A 14,359-nucleotide genomic window follows, 5' to 3' on the forward strand; every position below is an offset into this window, starting at 1 on the left:
GCTGAGGTCCAGGAAGGGGAGAGGATTCCTCTTGCCCAAGAGGAATCTTCTGGAAGGCCCAGACCAGAAACAGGTACAGAGCTCATTTCTCTGCACCATCACAAGACTGGTCACAGGACACAGCCAGAGGCCAGTCTGGTGGCCTTAACTGGCCTTGTTTGTTGGGATACATTGAGGCCAAATCCGAATATCTGTGTGCATTCCCACGTTACAGACATATTCCGTAGGAAGGAAGCTTTTCCTTTCTTTTGTTTTTCTTTTCTTCACTATTTTTCCTTTGTAATCTTTTTCTCCTCCCTGATAACCTTTCACAGATAAGAGGTCTTAAAATTGCATACTATTCCTTTCGGAGATTTTAGAATCCTACATGTGAAAACACAAAGCTTAATTCCTTGCTCTTCTAAAAACAAACCAGGACTGAGCTGAGGCTGAGGCCGCTCATTCAAGCAGCCCATGTGCTAGTTCTCTGCTGGAGAGGGGTGGGCTGCAGGCCTGTGTGGGCCGCCGGGGCCTGTGAACCCTGCTGCACGGGCGGTGCCCAGTTGGGGAGGTTTACCGGGCACCGCGCTCCATGTTACTCGGTCCCTGGATCCAGGGCCAGAGCGGGAATTCCGCTAAAAGGAGAGAGCTGGCCTACAGGAAGAGCTCAGAGCCCCTGGGGTCCGGTTAAGCCGCTCACTTCTCTGAACTTTGGTGTCCTTACCGGTAAAACGAAGGTGAGGACAATGTCTGCCTGTGAATCAAATGAGACAACATGTGAGAAATATCTGTAAATCACCCTAAAAGCCAGACATTGCTACCGTCATTCATACTTTGCGAAAGTAACCTTTGCAAAGGTGTGGATTTCAGCCCTGAAGGGCTTTTTGAGTTAGGGCTCATGCCAAGGGTCTTTGAGGGAAACCAAGAGGAGATTCTCGATTCACACAGGTGTGTGGTCTGGACGGGCGATGACCGGGTGTTCTTCTTCAACCCGACGATGCAGCTGTCCGTCTGGGAGAAGCCGATGGACTTGAGGAACCGCGGGGACCTCAACAGGATCATCGAAGACCCTCCCCACAAGCGCAAGCTGGAGGCAGCAATAGGTAACTGAGAGACGGGCCCTGTGAACCCAGTTTTATAAGGGTCTAAACTGTACCTTCCCAATGAGCATGAAAGGAAAGCGCGATTTTCCTGGTTATGTTGGCAATTGATTTTGAAGGAATCGTGTTCCCTGTTGCAGAATTTAGTCATTAAGTTTTTATGGCGCTTTCTGCAGAAACACTGATCCTCCCAAGGGGGTGGCTCTGGCTTTCTTTTTAATTTAATTTAATTTATTTATTTTTTATACAGCAGGTTCTCCTGAGTTATCTATTTTACACATGTTAGTGTATATATGTCAATCCCAATCTCCCAGTTCATCCCACCCCCTGCCCCCATTTTCCCCCCTTGGTGTCCATATGTTTGTCTCTATATCTGTGTCTCTATTTCTGCCTTGCAAACCGGTTCATCTGTACCATTTTTCTAGATTCCACATAAATGCATTAATATACAATATTTGTTTTTCTCTTTCTGACTTACTTCACTCTGTATGACAGTCTCTAGGTCCATCTATGTCTCTGCAAATGACCCAATTTCATTCCTTTTTATGGCTGAGTAATATTCCATTGTATATATGTGCCACATCTTCTTTATCCATTCATCTGTAGATGGACACTTAGGTTGCTTCCATGTCCTGGCTATTGTAAATAGTGCTGCAATGAACATTGTGGTACATGACTCTTTTTGAATTATGGTTTTCTCAGGGTATATGCCCAGTAGTGGGATTGCTGGGTCATATGGTAGTTCTATTTTTAGTTTTTTAAGGAACCTCCATAGTGTTCTCCATAGTGGCTGTATCAATTTACATTCCCACCAACAGTGTAAGAGGGTTCTCTTTTCTCCACACCCTCTCCAGAATTTGTTGTTTGTAGATTTTCTGATGATGCCCATTCTAACCGGTGCGAGGTTATACCTCATTGTAGTTTTGATTTGCATTTCTCTAATGACTTTCTTTTCACATAAAGTTACTAACCTGAGGAAGCCCTCTCATCTGTCAGCCACTCAAAACTTCCTTTCCAGCACAGACATTAGCCTGCATTTAACTTTTTTCTTTTTTTTTTTTTGCTTTTAAAATCTGTTTTCTACTATTAAATTAATGTGTACTGGTTAAACATTTCAGAAAATGCAGAAAAGTCTCACCTTTCAGGCTCATCCGTGGTGGTCATTTTGATGTACTAATTCCTTTTTTTTTTTTTTCTCTCCAGCATTTATTTTTGTTCCAAATGTCATAGGAACGCCCCTTGAGACCACATGTCACGAATGGGAGCACGTAACCCTTCCCCCTCACACACCCACTTCAGAGCTTTGTATGAAATCCATTCGTTCTTTATTTGAAGGGATGCTTGATTTCAGTGGAAGTGCATGTGGAGAGGAGAAGGATTCTTCTCAGCTGTAGAGGAATCGGATGGTTGCAGAGCGGTAACTGTTCCCAATGATGCCCCAGCAAATCTCGTTTCCCCAAGAGTCAGAGGAGAGCACTTAACATTTTCAGAAAGGATCCTTTCCCATTAGATCTCATACATTTTTAATCAGCTGCTGTGTTGGGAAAGGCCCACTCCCTGAGCACGTGGGTTAAAATAGTACTGGCTTCACTGGGGAAACTTGAGATCAGCGCTTCTCCCTGACTGACCCGCAGAGCTTGGCTGAAAGGCCAGGAAGTAGGATCTTGACCCCTTGAAGAAGTGTTCGTTTTATTTTTGTGGGTGTTTTATTGGGTTTGCAGTGATAGTTTTGATTCCGCCTGAGGTGGGGCTAACACAGATGACAGAGACCAGCCCCCATTTTTAGTCAGAGCCAGAGGTATTTGAACAGAAATTTAGGAAAAGGTATCATAAAAGTTTTAACATTTTTATCAGTGCTAAGAGACATGGGAAAGATTGCTCTTGCAAAGCTGGTAGCAGTTTGCTAGGATGGAGAGATTGACACGGTTAATAGTCCCCCTCTCTTAAGATAAAGAGTACAGCCCCGTACCCGCCACCCCACCCGCTGCCGAGAGTCAACTCAGGTCAGCTGATGTGGAGAGAAAGGAACGTTCTAGGTGCACATCCAGCTGAGTCTGTAACACTGAGCTGTGCTCAGGGACAGGAAGAATTGGGTTTGTGATTTTGTTTCCTCCTTTATTAAGTGGCATCCATTTCTAAAAGGGATGCTTTGCACGCTGAACGGAGGCTTGAACCAAAAACCCCTCACAGACAGCCATGTCCCCAGGCCCTCACTCTGGGGCAAGAGAGAGCAGCACACCCTGGGAGGGGGTGTCCTGAGACCTACAAACCCCTCAAGGACAGTCGGGTGCAGCTTGTCATAGCCATGATGTTTATTTTCGTGGTAGACGCAAACAATGCAGGCAGATTCCTTGCTCCTTTCGTCAGCTTATCATTCTTGGAGATCATTGGGTGCTGTTTCTTTTTTTTCCCCAAGGCCCGGAAGGAATGAGAAAGGAAGGCACTCATTAGCAGTCAGTGTACAGTTGTTGGCCTGTTTCTCTCCTCTGGACCAAGTCGAGTCAGGGCTGCGAGAGCAGAGAGGGCTCTGCAGAGTCCCCCACTGGGTCTTCTGCCCTTTCGAGGCTTGTGAGGCCTGTACGTGGAAGACAGCGTTAAAAGAGTAACAGGCATATTAGAAACGCGAAGAGTTCATCTGAGCAAAAATCGATTCCAATCCCGCAGCACCAAACTGGAAGTGCTTAGAGCCTGGGAAGGCTGACCTAGTGAAGGCGCAGAGGCAGAGAAAGGAAATTACCTGATGGGCGACAGGTAAAGCCCAGCCAGCTGCCAAGACTGGTCCTCCTTAGCGTTTCCATTGATTTGTAACCTTGAGGCTTCTACTGGCTTAGATGTTGGTCCAATGGCCTCCTTGTATAATTAATTGCAACAAGGACCTGAATTATCTGGGTCATAGATCATGGCTCCATTTCACTCTGCTGACCTGAATCTCATTTTACACTTAAAAAGGTGGAGAATGGAACCTTAAATCTAACAAACACAACCGGAAATACCTGATTCTCCTAGATTTAACATATCAAGTCATTTTGTCTGCCACCTTTATAATGGCAGCCCCTTAACTACTCTATCTAGATAGATGTGTGATTATAAACTTACAAGCAGTTACAAAATGAGCTTTAACCTTACTTACTCTTATAAAAAGAGGAAGACACTGCCTTAAACCAGCGTATTTTAACCTGAATCTTAAAGATATGCAAATGACCTCAATTCTCAACTTGCTGTTGCAGAGTAGAATTGGCATTTAAATGCATTACTTCTAATTTCCTAAAAGCCACTCACCCCAATTGTTCTGTCTGCTGCAAAACAGGACAGGAAATATTTCTGGAGGACTAATTAGCAGTGAGCAGGCAGAGTTGGTGACCTCAGGCCACCAGCAAGGGGCGTTTTTCCCTGGCTGGTCATCCATCATGACTCATCCAGTGATTTGACCCTAATTATTATAAGAACCAGCTCTAGAAGAGATTGTTCTCAGTGTAGAATTTTGTTTTTCACATTTTGTTCAAGTATGAGTCATTATAGATTTGAAAATTAAAGCCTGTTTCTCGCCTGAAATGGAAGCATTAAACATTCCAGTTGATATTGATTATTTTTCAATAGGCAAATGAAATAAATGAATTTGACAAAATCGCTGCCACATTGAACTGCTAGTAGGTTTGAAGGGGTGTGTGTGTGTGTGTGTGTGTGTGTGTGTGTGTACTAGGAATGTCAGCTGTGGAAGGGGGAGCTAAGAGTGTCAGACAACTACGGGGAAAAGGATACAGAGATGCCCAAAGTGCTAAGCGGTTCATCATTCAGCAGATAAGGGAAAAGTCCCCTTTTTTCCACTCTGTTTTCATTGCTGAGAGGTTCAGATGAAGGCCTGAATTATTTCCTAATTATCTTGCAGCACATCCAGATTTTTTTATGTCTCTAGCAGACACACTGTTAGTTGGGAATAAATGCCTGTTGAACTAACGTGAAATGAGAAGTACCAGCCTTCACCCCACATCCGTTCTATGTCCTGATGCTCTCGGGGCTGCTACAAGCACTTCAGTGTGGAGGGTACCATACTCATGTGTGTTTTTCCGCCAGCTTCAGCATTTCTCAAATCTCTTAGAGGCTCAATTCTTCCATTGTATTTACCTGCAGCACCAAAGACCTCTCTTCTGAGCAATGGGTAGTGTAGACTGAAGGAAAACTAAAAGTTGTGAGTTAGTTTTATTCGAGGACCTACAGAGGACTATAAACCAGGCAGACAGCCTCTCAGATCACGAGCTGTTCCGAAGAGGTCAGGGAAGAGCCAGGATATGTAGGAGTTTTTGTTGAGGAAGAAAAAAAAAAAACAAACATTTAATGGAACATCAAAGATTACAGCTAATCATAAAAACCAGACATCTCAAGTTAATGATTCTAGCGCTTTTCTGTGGGAAGATCCAAGAGTCTGGGCTCATTGAAACCATTCCTTAGATACGCACCTCAACTATCTAGGGCCAGTACCCTGCTTTTCTCCATCCTGAAGTCCCCTCAGGGCTCTCCATCAGGACAGCTGCCGTGGCTGATGGCTTGTTCGCCATCAAACAAACATTCTTTGTTGACTGAAACGGCAGGCGCCCTCTTTTTTTGTCCGAGGTAGAAATCTTCCGGCAGTGTGGCTGGGCACCTGCTGCCTGGTCACCAGCACCATCCACAGCGGGTTCCGTCCCTTCTGCTGGGAGGGTTTGGTGCAGTCCGGGGGGATGTATCAGAGGGTGATCAGATAAAACGCCTGGGGGCCCATCCTCTGGGGTGGGGGAGACAGGAGACGGGGGCAGAGATGAGGAGGAGTATCTCCCAGCCTCTCTCTCCTGCCTTTTGTCTCCCTCAGGTGCCTCCCAGTGGATGAGGCGGACAGGAAGGGGGGCTGGGGGGGGCGTTGTGGGGGGGCAAGAAGTGCTGAGGGGGGAGGGGGAGGGAACCCTGGAGGGAAAAAGGGGCGCTTGTTTCCTCATGCTCACCGCAGCCGCAGGAGGTGGGCGCCATCCATATCAGCTTCCTTTTGCTGCTGTAACACATCATCACAAGCTTAGGGGCTTAAACCAACACCAATGTATTACCTTCCAGTCCTGGAGCTCAGAAGCCCAGCTTACGTCTCACTGTTGTCGTCGGAACTGCATTCTTTCCAGAGGCACTAGGAGAGAACTCGTTCCCCTGCCTCTTCCAGCTTCAAGAGGCCACCTGGTTTCCTGGGCTCCGTGGCCCTGCCCACCCGCTCCAAAGCAGCAGCAATGCATCTTCAGCTCTTTCTCTGGCTGACTCTTCTGCCTCCCTCTTCCACTTTTCAGGGTCCTTGTGATGACACTGGGCCCATCTGGATGTCTTAGGCTCACCACCCGTCTCAAGGTTGACTGGTTAGGAACTTTCATCCCCCTTGCCTCGCAACCTAATATACTCACAGTTTCCAGGGATCAGGATGTGGACATCTTTGGAGGCCATTATTCTGCAATCCATCATCTTTATACCTGTTTTACAGAAGAGGGAATTAAAGAAAGGAGATCAATTGACATGCTCAAGGTCACACTTCTATCCAGTAGGGGACCAGGGTTTGCACCCTGGAGGGTCTGACTCCAGATCTAAGGAGGGGTGGCCTCGCCAGGCATCTTATGAGCATACGATAAAAAGGAGTTTCTGGAGATCATTATGCTCCCTGTGCCTGATACAGGACAGTCAGGTGCGGGGAGCCTGGCGCTTCCACGTGGCAGGAAGTCACTTGGCTTCAATTGCTCTGTAAACATTTCAGTCGTTTATATTCAAGACAAATGTACATTGACAATGACATGCATTTCACCAAGGAGGACATGAAACCGTCCCTGTGAGTAAACCCAGCTAGGACTTGTGAACGGGTCACGTTCCCAAGCATTGTTTGCCCAGGGACGGTGCATTGATCCCCACCTCACAGTGGGACCAGGTGCCCGGTACTCCAAAAGACCCAGGACTGCTGAAAACACAGGTGCTGGGTGTTCTCCAAAGTGCCAAAGATGTGCCTCATTGTTCATCCGCGAGGACTCAGGTGGATGAGAGGGGCTCTCCCCATGCAGAAGTCACCTGCCCCGGCTGTTTGGGAGGAACCCTGACCATCACCTGGAACCTGTGTCCCATCCACAGCCCAACGCCACCTGGCAGCCTCGCCTACGCCTCCTCTTTGCACAATGAATGAACCAGGTGGCTTGTTAACGCCATTATCAGCATCGGTGCCCACACTGGTCAGTCCCTGTAACAGGACCACAAGTAAGGGAGGTGAGTGGAGACTGGTCATCCCTCCAGAGAATCGCTTATTGACAGAATTTACCAGGCAGCCTGTGATGGGAAGGGAGGAGCCGGACGTGCTGGCACCGTGGTGTCTTTACGATGCTCTGTAACACTCACCTTCAGTTTGCTGGACGGGCAGGGCCAGGGCTCATCCAGGTTTCTGGATGCCACCCTGAATTAGTGCCGATAAAGGGGTTATGTCCTGTCTCTGTGCCTTCAAGACCCAGGACTGTTAAATAGGTTGGACAGGAACAGCATTTTTCAAAGCAGTTTCCCCCAGAACTTAGTGCTTCAAATGCCCTGCCCTCCTGGCCCAGGAATGAGGGCAGCCGTTGTGCAGGTGGAGCTCGCATGGCCCAGCCAGGCTTCCACCCAGGGCCATTTTCCGCAAACGTTCCAGGTGGGCAGAGCACACGTTCTCTTGGCAGGGTTCCCAGGTCACAGTCTCAGGAGCTGACGAAGGTTTCGGCTCAGTGCTGCCTCGTTGGGCAGACGACCCTCGAGGGGCTGATGACTCGCAGAGACCGGGACGGAAGCACCGCATCACTTTGTCTGCTAGGTTCCCAAACTGCCTTGTTTGCAGACACCCCAGTGAAAGGACGGAACTTTGGCCGGAGGGGCCATCCCACTGATATGACGGCCCCATCTCGGGCCAGCACTCCCTGTGGGCTGTGAGCATTTCCAGGGGTGGAGAAACTTTGAGGTCTTGTTCTGCTGAGCAGCCCGTGCCTTTCTTGAATATCAAGGCTATTTAACCCGCTGTCAGTCTTTTCAGCCAGATGTTTGCAGACGCCCCTAGAACTTCCCTGAGATCTCAGGTCACGTGCTTTGCTCACGTGTGTTAAGGTGAAAGCTCATCTGTGTTAAGGGCGTACGGCTCCCCTGGAAAAAGCTAGTGAGTCTGGAAGCTGAGGAGTGGAGCCCGCTCAGGTGATGGACGCGACCCCAGCCTTGGTGACCAGCACCTGCCTTTAAGGAGTGAACTTTGGATTCCGCGCAATTCACAGGCCAGAGCACCACTGTTCCTAGATCCCCGGGGGCAACTACAGCCCTGGACTCTTCCAAGTTGCATCTGCCTGGGGCACAGGTGTATGCCGCATACCAGGGTTCTCCTCTGAATGCAAACATGCCCTCCCCCGACAAATCCGCTCCTGCAGTTCTCCAGCAAGTTTAACCAGACATTGTGCCTTCCCTTCTGAGAGAGGGGACCGAACATATAATAGGGGTCATCACCTCCACTTGCCCAAAGGAAGACATTTGTCTCACAGACTCCGAAGAACTTTAACCACCTGCTCCAGCCTCACTGTATGCTCAGTGCCTTTTTAAAAAAAATGTACATGCCTTTCCTTGCCGGTTAAAGGCATAAAACAATAAATTTTGAAAATAGGTAGATGTTTGTGAGTATGTATTGAATATATTTTTAGTAGAACAGCTGAGGAGTTGACATGCTGCACTTTCTGCTTTTCACCATTGTGGGTATCTTTCCGGTTCCCCGTGTTCTGAGCCCCTCTACCCCCATAGCCCATCTCTCTTCTCTCTCTTTCTCTCTCTCCCCTCTCTCTCGGCTGGATACCCATGACTCTTTCCAGTTGGTGGACTTCTAGGTCATCTGTTTGTTCATGCACACACAGAATGCTGATATGAACACCTTTGTACACATATATTTATCTTAGGAGCATTTTTACGAGTACTTTTCTTGTATAAATTCATATTACTGGAATTGCCAGGTCAAAAGGTACATGCATTTTATTTTGACAGATATTGCTAAATCGTCCTCCAAAAAGATCAACCAGTTCACATGCCCACTAATAGATTCTGCCTATTCTCATAAGCACTGTAGATCATCCAATCTTAAGTGTTTAGACCCATTCATTGTGGCAGTTGGCATTTCTTTAATTGTGAGTGAAATTGAACCTTTCAACTGGTTGATTGGCCATTTGTTTTGTTCTGTATTCCTGTGAAGTGTGTGTTTGTCTTCCTTATTGAATTATACGGAATCTTGTAAATCAAGGAGATCAATATTTTGTCTATAGTGTGATTCCAAGATTTTTCTTTTGATTTTTTTTCCATAAAACTAATTGATCTTGAATTTTTTTCTTATCGTGGTAAAACATGCATAATATGAAGTTTGCCTTTTTAACCATTTTTAAGTGCACAATTCAGAGACATTTATCAATAATACCTTCACAGTATTATGTAACCATCACCATTATGTCCCATCTTTTTCCTCCCCCAAAACAGAAACTCTGTAACCACTTATTGATAATTCCCCTGGTAACCTCTATTCTACTTCCCATATCTATAGATTAGCCTGTTCTATATGCCTCATGTAAGTGGAATCATGCAATATTTGTCCATTTGTGTCTGGCTTATTTCACTTAGCGTAACGTTTTCAAGGTCCATCCATGTTATAGCATGTGTCAATGCTTCATTCCTTTTTACAGCTGAATAGTATTCCATTGTAGGGATAAACCACATTTCGTTTATTGATTCACCTGTTGATGGACTCTTGGGTTGTTTCCACTTTTTTGCTGTTGTGAATAATGCTGGTATGAATGTTGGCATACAAATATCTGTTTGAATCCTTGTTTTCAGTTCTTTTTGGTGCATACCTAGGAGTAGAATTTCTGGCTCACATGGTAATTCTATGTTTAACTCTTAGAGTAGCAGTCAAACCTTTTACCACAGCAGCTGCCCCATCTTGCATTCCCACCAGCAGTGCACACGGGTTCCATGTCCTTCTCCATATTTGCCAACACTTGTCTTCCTTTTTAAAATTCTTATTATTATTATTTTATTACCATCAGAGTGTGTGAAGTGGTACCTCATTGCGGTTTTGATTTCCATTTCCCTAATGACTACGTGTTGAGTACCTTTTCATGGGCTTTTTGCGTGTCTTCTTTGGAGAAAGGTCCATTTAAGTCTTTGCCCGTTTGTAACTGGGCTGTTTTTGTTTTAGTTGTTGTTGCTGAGTTGTAGGAGTCATATATATTATGAATACGAATCCCTTATCAGATATTTAATTTGCAAATGTGGTTCCCATTCTGTGGTTTGCTTTTTCACTTTGTTGATAGTGTCCTTTTATGCAAGAAATTTAAAATTTTTTATTAAGTCCAATTTATCTATTTTTTTTTCTTTTATTGCCAGTGTTTTGGTGCCATATTTAAGAGACCATTTTCAAATCCTGCATCATGGCTTTTACCCCCTACATTTTTGTCTGAGATTTGCATAGTTTTAGCTCTTAAGTTTAGCTCTTTCATCCATTTTGAGTGAATTTTATTACTTGGGCTTTTTCAGAGCTGGCTGCTGTCAAATTCTTTTTTTTCATGTGAATGGACCGTGCTTTCTCATTTCTTTGTATGCTTTGTAGCTTTTTATTGAGATCTGGACTTTCTGAGTGTGACGGTGGGGCAACCCTGGAAATGCGATTCTCCCACTCCTCAAGGATTTCTGATTCCTGCTTGTTGAGGGTTGGAGCTGTCCATTTGTGACTTTTGCAAACTAGATTTTTAAAATATGTATTTATTTATTTGGCTGCACTGGGTCTTAGTTGTGGCATGCGGGCTCTAGTTCCCTGATCAGGGATCAAATCCAGACCCCCTGCATTGGGAGTGCAGAGTCTTAGCCGCTGGACCACCAGGGAAGTCCCTCCAAACTAGTTTTTGTGTGTGTATTCCTTGTCACTTTCAATCCCCAAACTGAAGTTTCTGTTCCGTTATCACTGAGGTCAGCTGAAGGACAGCAACCTCTCCCCCCAGCCAGCACTGCCCTTGATGTTGAAGTTTCCAGAGCTCTCAAATACTTGATTCCAGTCACTTTTCCAGTTCAGCAGCTGTTTTGGTGGAGGGACGGACCCGAGAGTCCCCTATTCCACCGTTTTTCCTGATGTTCCTTTGGTCTTGTATTTTTAAAGGCAGTCAAATTTGTGTTTTCCTTTATGACTTCTGAATTTTGAATCTTGATCAGGAAACTTCACTCATGATAGAATTCTTCAAAATGAACAAAAACACTCTAGAAAATAACCAACATCTTTAAAATTGTGTGACCTCATTTAAAAACATTATTTCTTCAGTTTCCCTGTCCTGCCTTTGGTCTCCCCGAGTGTGTCCTGTGTGGGGTGTGGGGAAGGGTCTGCCTCGTCTACACCTTATTAAATGTCTTGATGTTGATGTCTGCGTATCCGCCTGAAGGACAAGCAGACAAACACAACCCACTCCTTCCTCAAAACCCAGCCAGAGCCAGTGGGGGCCAGGAGGGGCGTCGTAAGGGAGAGTCCCAGCTCCTACGTGGAGGGGTGTTGGTGGATCTGGAGGCTGAGACGGCAGAGTGGGAGCGAGGGTAGATCCAGGTTGAATGTGCTGAGATGAGGGGCCCGTGGGGCACGGAGGTGGAGAGCCGGGCAGGAGCAGGGGAGGTAAGTGTGCCTTCTGGGGTCACAGCAGAGAGGGGATTGACTGTCGGAGCCATGTATGGGCTCGTGGGGAGAGAGCATCGGAGTGAAGAAGAAAGCCCGTCCCCGCCCCGTCAGCTCGGTCACCGCAAAGGTCTCTCTCTAGACCACTGGTTCTCATCAGGGGCAGGGGATGGGGTGAGGCTCTGTCCCTTGGGGGACATTTGGCAATTACTGGAGACACCTGTGCTTGTCAGTCCTGGGAGGGGCGCCGGGCATCTGGGGGTCAGAGACCAGGGGTGCTGCTCAGAACCCTAGGGTGCACGGGACGCCCCATCATCCAGCCCCACGTGTCACTGGAGCCAAGGTGGGGAGGGCCCCACTGGAGAGCCCCGAAAGGCCCACCTGGGCTTGGGCTGTCGCCGAGGGAGCGCTCACTGGTCCCACAATGCTGTACTGGGCAGGACCCGCTGTGGACGGGCCGTCGGTGGGAAGAGGCCACCAGAACCCAGGTGCAGGGTGGTCTGGACGAGCTGGGCGCCTCCAGAACCCGCCCCTCTCAGCTCACTGCAGCCCCACACTGTGCACTGAAAGCAAGCCTGAGAGTAGATGGGGGTTGGAGCTGGAGCAGGAGGCATTACTGGGATTTCAAACAGCGCATATGGAGAATTGTCAGGTTTTATAAAAAGAAGAGGTGATGAGGGCTTCGCAGTCGTGGAAATTCATATCTTTTCCCATAAGCTTCACATTCGTTATGAGCTCATTACAGAGCCTCCTCAGGAAGGACGTGGGTTCAAGCAGTCCTGGGGGACGGGGGCAGCGGGTGAGGACATGGGACACGCACTGCAGAGCCCAGAACCCTGCACCTGTGCCCACGCAGGACGTGGTTATGAGAAAGTGGTTTCTTGGGGATGACAGACACAGAATAAAAAGCAGGCAAGGAGGCAGTTGTGATGCCAGGAAGTGTTTGGACATCATTCAACCTGTCAACACCGAAACAATGATGCTCTAGAACCATCTTTATGCTCATTTTTCCTCTTTCCTTTTGGAGACAGATATGAAACACCGAAGCACCTTTTTACTTTTTCATTCCGAAAGCTCATCAAACATTTATAGGGCCAACCTCTTCAGGATGTAAGTAGGGGACCCGACTTCAAAATCAATTTGGCTTTTAGAAAGCAGACACGTAGACAGCGGTGGTGGGCACGCCGCATGCAGGAGAAATTGGGTTGTTCATTGCAGGAGACAAAGCGGGGAGTCCGGATCTGTGGTTCAAGCACAAGAAGGTGAAGGCAGCGTGGCTAGCAGGGCTGGTCCAGGGCCTAAGTCCTGTGAGGGGTGGGGTCAGGTGGACGCCCCTTCCTCCTCCAGCCCTTCTGGGAGGTCCAGCAGCCTCTACACGGCCAGCAGCTAGAGATGACTTCTCTGCACCAAAGCACATCAGATTTCTCTTCTGCTGAAATATGAAAGGAGTGCACCCTGAGAGCGTAGTTACAGGATTGAGGTCCATCTTTAAGGGAAGCCTGTTTTCTTAATTTCAAGATGAGTCTGCTTGAAAGTGGTGCTTCCCGATGGCTTGTCAAAGCCACAGGCTCCGTGCTAACAGGCAAACTTGGCTTTCTTTCAGCCAAGCCCGGCGATGGATCACGTTCCGAAGATGGCAGGGAAGACCCACACGTGAAAACCAAGAGGAATCGGTAGGTGGCCACGCCCTTTCCTGTGCGTCTTTCTTCGAGGGATGATTTGGTGGTGGAGAAAGAAAAGGGATCACTTTGACTCTATTGACTGAGCCAAGAATGGATCCAACCCCTAAACAGAGGGCGGGAGGTCCCAGGTCTGTCTTAGCAGAACCAGCTCTGGGTGCACCGGGTCTACACTGGATGTCGTCTCCCCTCCCCTGGCCTCCCCGGGACCACGTTCACCCCTAGCCTTGCTTTTGGGGCCCTGAGGAGTGGAGAGAGCACCGAGGTGAAGGTGGTGCTGTGCGCTGGGTGAGGGGGGGGTTGTGCGTCTGGCAGCCCTGGGTTGGAGGTCCAGCTCTGTGTCTTGCTCGCTTAGTGACTTTGGGCAAAGTAATTTCACTCCCACATCAGACTTCTCATCTGCAAAGTGGGTGATGCCCTAGTGAGATGTTGCCCGTGTGACTTCCTGTGGCACCAGGAGAATAAGTTCTCCGTCCAAGTTTGCGTGTTATGATTTGGTTGTGCCCACAGCACAGGAAGGAGGGAAATCCGCCCTTCCTTTCAAGCCAGGGGCGGGGAACGGTTGTTCCCGCTTTGGCCCTCCTGGAAGGCCCGGTCTGTGGTCCCTTTCCTACTGAGTTCTGCGTAAAGGGGTAAAATTAGGGGTCTGTGTGTCCAAGTTCCCAGAAGGGGGACGTGGGAGGCACGAGGCAGGGAAGGATGAAGGCAAATCTAAAAAGGACCCACGAGGCCACTTCCTGTGCCAACGTGGTTCCGATGTCCCGGCGGGAATGGCCCTCATCCCAGCCTAGCAGGGCATTCAGTCCTGTACCGGGTGCCCATTTATCAGCCCCCATCATGGGTCACCCCAGGCCTGCGGCAGGAATCCCTGAGCAGCTGTCAGGATGTTTGCACTGTGCGTATTTTCTCTTTAAAAAAATGTG

The 14,359-nt window shown here is 47.9% G+C and overlaps 1 protein-coding gene across 1 annotated transcript in view; it reads left to right on the plus strand.

Annotated features, from left to right (window-relative positions):
- TCERG1L (transcription elongation regulator 1 like) overlaps positions 1-14,359 on the plus strand; it is a 193,411-nt gene that overhangs the window by 143,907 nt on the left and 35,145 nt on the right. Inside the window, exons 7-8 of the mRNA XM_036829411.1 lie at positions 928-1,082; positions 13,361-13,430. Coding sequence (XP_036685306.1) covers positions 928-1,082; positions 13,361-13,430 — 225 coding nt within the window. The remainder of the gene's footprint in view (positions 1-927; positions 1,083-13,360; positions 13,431-14,359) is intronic.

The sequence above is a fragment of the Balaenoptera musculus genome, chromosome 16 (genome assembly GCF_009873245.2).
Source record: "Balaenoptera musculus isolate JJ_BM4_2016_0621 chromosome 16, mBalMus1.pri.v3, whole genome shotgun sequence".
NCBI classification, from domain to species: domain Eukaryota; kingdom Metazoa; phylum Chordata; class Mammalia; order Artiodactyla; family Balaenopteridae; genus Balaenoptera; species Balaenoptera musculus.